The sequence below is a fragment of the Pteropus vampyrus genome, unplaced genomic scaffold (genome assembly GCF_000151845.1).
Source record: "Pteropus vampyrus isolate Shadow unplaced genomic scaffold, Pvam_2.0 Scaffold503, whole genome shotgun sequence".
NCBI classification, from domain to species: Eukaryota; Metazoa; Chordata; class Mammalia; order Chiroptera; family Pteropodidae; genus Pteropus; species Pteropus vampyrus.
Window position 1 is genome coordinate 141,487 of NW_011889284.1, and position 7,705 is coordinate 149,191.

The following is a 7,705-nucleotide window of genomic DNA, read 5'->3' on the forward strand; positions in this document are numbered from 1 at the left end:
TGGGGGTGATCAGGGAGTTGGGATTATCTGAAAGCCCTTTGACAACCAAATCATTCTTGCTTAGAAAACCAAATTCTGAAAGGCCACCCACCAGAATGGGTTAATTTCTTCCTTGTGGGTAGGGAGAATAGGGGGAGGAGTGAAGGAAAGAAGAGACAGTGTCTACTGTGTGGCTTTTCTTTGCCTGGCTATGACAGAGATCACTGAACTAGAGGTACTATCCAGAAAAGGCCCACCCACCCAGCACAGCCACCCTGGTGGTATAAAGGCTGGGTCAGCCTCTGTGCTCCCCCCAGCCCTCCCCCCACAACATACTCCCAGACTGGACATAAAAACACAATAGTTGGCACAGGTGTTTGTAGTGCCACTTTATTGCCAATAGCTGACATTGTCTGGGACTAGTGAAAAATAAATTAGGACTGTGGTAACATCTGACAGGTATGGCTAGGCTGGAGAGAGGAGTGGGCTTTTGTGAGCACTGATCCTGAGAAGCACTGATCAGTCTGAGGTGGCTGTGGAAGTGTCAGTGGAGAGGCTCTCTCACCCCTGAGACCATAGAAGTTTCTATTTCCTCCCAGTATCCAAAGGGGCAAAAAGGGAGGCCAGGGTCTCTTAGCTACCAGGGGAAGAGGCAATGGAAAACCCTTAGCAGGACCAAAGGGAAGACCAGGGCTTGGACTCCAGACTAGAGCAGGAACCCAGAATCCCAGGTAGTCACAGGATGATGCAGGGAGGACGACTGTTGGTGATCTTTTCTAGGGGTTCTCCGTTACTGGCTCTTCGGATGGCCTCAATAAGCTAGAATGCAGAGATGTGGAATAGGATGATGCATTGTAGGAGCGGGGTGAACCAGAGATATTTCCAACATTGCAAATACTCACATCTTTCTCATAAGGGAAGCCCCCATTCTCCAGTTTGGAGAACACCAGCTGTCCATTGATCTCGATCTCAAAGGCCCCTGGTATTAAATAAACGGATGAATGAACTGTATGCTGAGAACAGGCAAGTTAGGTCTTCCAAAGGTGGGCCTTCCACACTCCTTAGCATTAACACAAGCTCCTTCATGTCCCCCACGAGCTCCACTAGAGACTTGTAGCCATTTCCCAACCCTGGGTCAAGCCAAAGGAACCTACAGGAGGTGCCTGTCACCTGTGTGTTCTTTGAACTCGATGAAAGCCTCCCTGCTCTCCAAACTTATACTTCTGCAGTCTCACCGGCTTTTCCCTACAGACTTCCTCTGTGACCTCCTCACCTCTGGAACGGGACTCAAGTTGGCTGGACAGTTTACTATATGCTAGGCACTGCTGGTCACTAAAACAGCCAATGCCAAAACTAGAACGTGGTAGGGCTGGGATTTAGTACACTGACGTGGCAGGTGCTCTGCGAGGCTCACCTGTGCCCCCCAGGCGCGATTCGATCTCGATGCCAGGATACTGCTCCTTCACAGCACTTGCCAGCTCCAGGTACGTCGCCTCGAAGCCGCAGGGTTCACTAGGGAGAAGATACCCGGGGTCCGCTTGGGTTTCAGAAGAGGGGCCTCCCGTGGATCCACCCTCGTCCGGGACGGAACCCCACCAGCCCCAGCCGCTCACCAGTACTCCACCACGATGCGGACTCCACTGCCTGGTTCGATCTCCCTGGGATGGGGCGCTGCGGACGTCGGCCCCAGGTCCCCGCTCATTGCTGCCGGCTCTGTTCCAGTTGCTGCTTCCGGGTGTGACGCAACGGCGCGGGCACGTGAAGGGGCGGGGCCGCGCGTTACGTGCGGGTGCCCCCTGCAGGCAGCGACTGCTGCTCCGTTTTGATCCTATCCTCAGCTAGAAGGCTCTGGGATGGGTGGGCCTGCTCAGACCACCTTACCTGTGCGCGGGTTCTCCGAGCCCCAGGGCTTGTCCCGCACCTGGTGTCCGCTAGACTTCACAGCCTCATTTAACCTGATGAAATATCTTAAACTGCAAAGCGCTTTTCAGGAAGAGACTATGGGGTTGGCTGGGGTTGGCTGACGGTATGGAACAGTTGCCATTTCTCGCTAACAAGATGAAGACATTTTAAGCCACCCTATATATATATATATAGTCACACTCAAGTATTTCTGACTCTTAAACTCTGAACTCTAGACATAACCTAGGGCAGTGACTAACTCTCTCCTGCATTCATAAACCATAGGCCTTGGGGTTCCCCCTCCTCAGGCTCTATGTTCCCTATCACATGTACACACACACCCGCCATCCCAGCTTCACTACTGTCTGGCATCATTATTCCCATTTTGCAGCTCTAGAAATGGAGGCTGTCTCTCTGTCCCTTCCCTCCCTGGAGTCCCACAATATTATACTTACAGGTCACCCATTCCGACATCCCTTTAAACCATTTAAAAACAATGACTTACAGAGTTGTGTGAGCATCTACGATCCAGTTACAGAACATTTCCATCAACCTCAAAAGGTCCCTCCTGCCTGTTTGCAGTCAATCTCAGCTCCAGCCCTAGGCACCCACTGATCTGCTTTCTGTCTATAAATTTGTATTTCCTGGGCATTTCATATATTAAATAGAATGATATAATATGTGGTCTTGTGCTTCTGGCCTCTTTATATTATTTTTTTCTTTTGTTTCTTCTTCTTCCTCCTCCCCCTCCTCCTCTGCCTGCCCCCCTTTCTTTGTGGCTTCTTTTGTTCAGTATAGTTTTGAGGTTCATCCATGCTGTAGCATGAACCAGTAGTTCCTTTTTCGTAGCTGAGTAATATCTCATTATATGCATATATCACCTTTTGTTTAGTCAATACCAGTTGATTGACATTTGGATTTCCAGTTTGGGAAATGAACCGTTCACTTCTGAAAGGATTCCAGTGTTCAAGTGCCAGTCATGTCCTAATTCTTTGGTTCCATGGGGAGGAGCAAGACTTTCATTCCGGGTACAGCTGGAGGACAAGAAGATCCGGTGCTAAAGCCCTTTACCATAAATGGCCAAGTTCCAGGGTCCTCCAATTAAAACTCCCACCAATGTTTTCTCATATCTGTTTCCCCTTCCCTTTAAAAACCCACCCATTATTCTATTTTTGAATAATGCTGCTATGAACTTTCAAGAAGTATCTTTATGTGTCCATGTGTTTTCAATTCTCTTGGGTAGATTCCTAGGAGTAGAATTGCTGGGTTGTACAGTAAGTTTATGTTTAACTTTTTAAGAAACTGCCAAACTGTTTTTTGAAGTGGCTGTACCATTTTACATTTCCACCAGCAATACATGAGGATTTGTTTCTGCATATCTTTGTCAACATTTGTTGTTTGTCTCTTTGATTCTAGCCGTCCTGGTAAGAGTGAGATGGTATGTCGTTGTGACTTTAATTTCTCTAATGACTAATGATGTTGAACACCTTTTCATGTGTTTACTAGCCATCCTTATATCTTTAAGAAAACATCTATTCAAATATTTTGCCCAATTTTAATTGAGTCGTTTGTCTATTATTGATTCGTAAGAGTTATTTATATATTCTGGATACAAATTCCATAATCTAATGTGTGATTTGCAAATATTTATTCCCAGTGTTTGGCAAGTCTTTTTTTTTTTTTTTTTTTAATTGTAGTGGTGTCCTTTGAAGGGCAAAAACTTTTAGTTTTAATTAGGTCTAATTTACCAACTTTTTCTTTTGTCTCTTGCGCTTCTGCTGTATATCTGAGATACAAGGTCATAAAGATTTTCTCCCATGGTTTCTTCTAGAAATTTTATAGTTTTAGCTCTTACATTTAGGTTTATAACCTATTTTAAATTAATTTTTGTACATGTGACAGGTAAGGATCTAAATTTATCTTTAAGCATCTGGATATTCAATTGTCCCAGAACCATTTATTGAAAAGACTATCCTTTTCTCCACTAAATTGTCTTGGCACCTTTATCAAAAATCAATTGGCCAGAAATATAAGGGTTTATATTTGGACTCTCGATTCTGTTCCATTGATCTATAAATCTACTTTTTTTAATTAAAAAAAATTTCAGATATAATTTATACACAGTAAAATTCACCCTGTTGAGTGTATGTACCTTTCTGTGAGTCTGACACACACAGTTGTGCCACTATGACCAAGATATACAACAGTCCATTACCTCCCACAAGTCCTTGTTCTCCTCTACAGTCAACCTCTCACCCCCCTCCTCAACCCCAGATTTGCTTTCTGTTACAGAAAGCCATATAAATGGAATCCTAAAGCACTCAGCCCTCTGAGTCTGGTTCCCTCTCCAACCTATCCTTCAACATCCAGTGATCCTTCCAAAATATAAATCTGTCTGCTCCTCTGTGTCTCTCCTTAAGCCCAGATAGACCCTGCAGGGTCTGGCCTCTGCCCATAGTTCCTGCCGGTCTGGACAGACAGGATGGATGGCTCTTAAACCTGGTTTACAGAATAACCACCTGAGGGCTTGTCAATACCACACATTCCTGGGTCTTGGACCCAGAGACAACAGATTCAGTAGGTAGGGAGGGGTGCAGGGATCTGTTTTTTATACAAGCCTAGGGAGATTTCGAGGCAGGTGGTCACAAGCCATACTTTGAGAAACACAGCTGGGTCCAAAGCACTTGCCTTTCCCTGCACCTTCCATACCCACTTCCCTGTCCCAGACAGCTTCCCTTCTGCTCAATTGTCACTTCTATAGAGAACTTAACTCCCTGAGTGAGTCATTCTCCCAGCATAGTTGTCACCTGTCCTTTCTTATTACTCGTATGCTTCTTTGATTAAAATCAGTCTCCTAAACTGGGCTAAATGAGGACAAGGGTGGGGTCTGTTTTTGTTGCTCACCACTGGATCCCCAGTACCAAGCATGAGGCCGGCATATAGTCAGTACTTGACAAATATTAGTTGAATGAATAAAAGAATGAGTGAGTGAATTATCTACAGTGGTTTGTATAAGCTGCTCCATGGCCCAGGCGACCGCCCCTGGGGGCTCCCTCCTCTACTTCTTTGCTTAGTCCACTCATACTCGTTTTTCTGATGAAAATCCAGTTTGGAGAAAGGAGAGCCTGGAGCCCCTTCTCCTGGTCTTCCAGGTCAGACTTCTTATCACCCTAGAGATTGTTTGTTTACCCAACTATCACCCACTTTAGGCTGGGAGGTGGCCTCTGTCTTTGATCTCAGCCTCCCAGGTCCCCCCACCTCCTTAGTGTTTGTCTAGTGCTGAAGGACAGAGCTAAAATGAGTGCTCTAAGGGAGTCCCCTGGCACCTGGCCAGAGCTTTCCCTAGATCACTCCTCCCACCAAAAGACCCTGTCTTACCCCATCAATTTCAGAAGGAGAAGCTGAGCCCCTGGACTTTGCTCAGAAGGGAGGACATACCCTGGGTGTCTCTGAGGAGCCAGATGAAGCCTGGGTGGCCAAACTGTGGTTTGAGGTCAAGGGACAGGCCATGGTGCTGGGCACTCCTCTGGTTGGCTTCCCTTTTTCGCAGAGTGCCCTTTGCTCCATGGGGCGGGACCCAGAGCAGGCCCCCTAGCTTGGCCAATGAACTGACCAGGTTTGGGGAGGGGGCATGGGAAAGAGTGGGCGGAGCCATTTCTCCTTAACTTTCCTCCCCCCAGCCCCTCCCTTTCAGGCCGTGAGGACACTCGAGGCTGTTCAGTTCAACTATCTCCGCCTCTCTCCTGGCACCTGCTGCCAGGCCAAGAAGAGCAAAAACAATCCCAGCCTGTATAGAGTTTCAGGGAGACCCCGCCCCTTCGGTGCTTCCTCCTCCCATGCTTCTCCCCAGACCCCGCCCCCACCTGCCCAAGATAATTTTAGTTTCCTTGGGCCAGGAGCCTGTAAACACACGGCTCACCATCCCCTCACTACTACTTCTACTTCCAAAGTTGGGACACCCTCCTGCCACCTGTAGAGAAGAGGGAGTGAATTTGAAATCAAGTCCAGGTATCTGGGGTCCTTAGACTGCTGGACTTTGGACCCTGGGTCCTTCTACTCCTGCTGAGGTTTCTCCAGGTAAGGGGACTGAGATCGGTCCCAGACGACAACCTCCTCCCACCCCCCAGCCTCAGCGGGGCCCCAGGCCGTGCCCGTCTCTGGGCCAGGAGCTGGCTGGCTGCCCAGGTGAGCGGCCGGGCGGCCGACTGGCTTCCCCCTCCCCTTTCCCCCTCAGTGATGTCAGGCCAAGGGCGGGGGCAGGAGGGGGACAGGTAGTTAAGGGCCTTGCGTCTCCCTCCCTAAACCGGCGGCCCCAGCCAGGTGTACCAGTGCACAGGGTCCAGGTAAGGACCAAGGCAGGCATTTCATCTTGGGGGTGGGGAGCACCGGCAGGTCCGGGGGTCAATATGGAAAGAGTCGGACTCCTGCTGGGTCCCATGCCGTCCCCTCCTCACTGTCTGCCCTCAGTCTTTCCCTAGTCTCATTTTCTGTCCTCTTCTCCATTCCTTCCTTCCCTCTCTGTATCCACCCCACTCAAGCCCCCGGACGAACTAGCTGATGGGGACGGGGAAATTGGATCTAAGATTCTCCCCTCCAGGACGCGGCTTTCCCGCTGAAACTAGCCCCTCCCCATTCCCAGAAGGCGAGCTGAGAGCGGGGTCCGAATACCTAGGAAGCTGCCATGACTCCATCCCTTGGCTCAGCCTAGTTTTATCCCAGTTTGAGTCTCCCCAAATCCTTACTAAAGATAGACGTCTCCGCGGCGGGCTGGTGGCGGGGGGCGGGGAGGCGGGGGGGCTCTCTAATTTGAAAGGCAGTTAAAGAGAAGGATTCTCTAAATTGGTAGAGTTCCCGTCTCTCAGGACTGTATCCGTGCTCAGAAACACAGGGTCCTGCCTTCGGATGGGAAGGTGGCGGCAAGGCAGGCCCGGGGTCCCCCCTAGCTTCAGAACGAAGTGGGCTCGGAAGGCTGGAGGCCTGGATGCTGGCTGAGGTGGTCTGCGGCACAGCAAGGCCTCAGGATGTGCGCGCGTGTTGGGGGACGGGCGGGCAGGTGGTGTTGTCTGTATGAATAGGCTGGAAAAAGACTCGAGTCCTGGTCTGGGTCTCCCTGGCACGTTGGGGATGGAGAATGCACCTGTTCGCCGTTGGAAGGCGTCCCAACCCCACTGCCACTCAAGAATGCCCCCTCTAGGTCTGGCTGTCCTGGACTCTGCTCTCCCCTCTCTCGCGATACCCTGCTGGGGGGCCCTCCACGAAGGCAAGCAGCCTGTAATGATTAACTCCACAGACACTCTAGCATTCTTACCAAATTAAACTTTAAAAGAGCTGCCCCCCCTCGTCCCATTGGGCGTTTTATCCTGAGAGGGAGTGGGCGGGGCCTCAGGGTCGGGGCCCTTCCTCCAACTCCGGGTCACATAGGGGTTCCCCGCCTCCTCACCTGGGCCCTGCACCTTAAGAGCTCCCCGAAAGGTTAAGCCTGTCCCCCTACAATCAATCTTGTTGGGGGCGGGGCGTGGAATACTGGGCTAGACCCTGTCTTTCCCACCACGTCCAGGCCCCCGCCCAAGCCTCTGCCATGCCAGCCCCTCCCCTCAGCCTGGGAAGCGCCGAAGGTGGCCTTGTTTTCTATCGGCCCTGAACACTGGGCCCTGCCACCCGCCCTTGGGGCCAGCCAGGTGGGGCAAGATTCAGGAAGTAAACAAGAAGGCAGGAGGCTGGGAGGGCGGGAAAGAGGGTGGGGCCGAAGCCACGGGGGCTGGAGAGGCGGTGGAGGAAGCCAGTAGCTTGGACTTGCAGCAATGAGGGAACAGATTGATTTGGG

The 7,705-nt window shown here is 50.5% G+C and overlaps 2 protein-coding genes across 3 annotated transcripts in view; one reads left to right on the forward strand and one right to left on the reverse strand.

The window, feature by feature from the left end:
- Positions 1 to 353: 353 nt before the first annotated feature.
- On the reverse strand, positions 354 to 1,734 carry MIEN1 (migration and invasion enhancer 1). Its single transcript, XM_011383025.2, has 4 exons — positions 1,593 to 1,734; positions 1,394 to 1,491; positions 882 to 958; positions 354 to 798 (listed from the first exon to the last, which is right to left on the reverse strand). Exons 1-4 carry the CDS (start codon positions 1,679 to 1,681, stop codon positions 715 to 717), a joined length of 348 nt encoding a protein of 115 aa, XP_011381327.1. The 5' UTR covers positions 1,682 to 1,734; the 3' UTR covers positions 354 to 714.
- A 3,990-nt stretch (positions 1,735 to 5,724) lies between these two features.
- The window catches only part of GRB7 (growth factor receptor bound protein 7), an 8,550-nt gene continuing 6,569 nt past the window's right edge, over positions 5,725 to 7,705 (forward strand). The window contains exon 1 of one of the 2 annotated variants that reach the window (XM_011383026.2): positions 5,725 to 5,958. The gene's annotated coding sequence lies outside the window, so the exon portion shown is untranslated. Of the gene's footprint in view, positions 5,959 to 6,128; positions 6,225 to 7,705 lie in introns of those variants that run through there. The other variant, XM_023524864.1, reaches the window with a different exon arrangement.

What these genes read in the sequence shown, in the direction of transcription:
- MIEN1 (XM_011383025.2), bottom strand. Translation starts at nt 1,681, where the DNA reads ATGAGCGGGGACCTGGGGCCGACGTCCGCAGCGCCCCATCCCAGGGAG. An exon ending in ATCGCGCCTGGGGGGCACAG is followed by an intron (nt 959 to 1,393) that starts GTGAGCCTCGCA and finishes ATTTAATACCAG; the next exon opens with GGGCCTTTGAGATCGAGATC. An exon ending in GCTTCCCTTATGAGAAAGAT is followed by an intron (nt 799 to 881) that starts GTGAGTATTTGC and finishes TCTGCATTCTAG; the next exon opens with CTTATTGAGGCCATCCGAAG.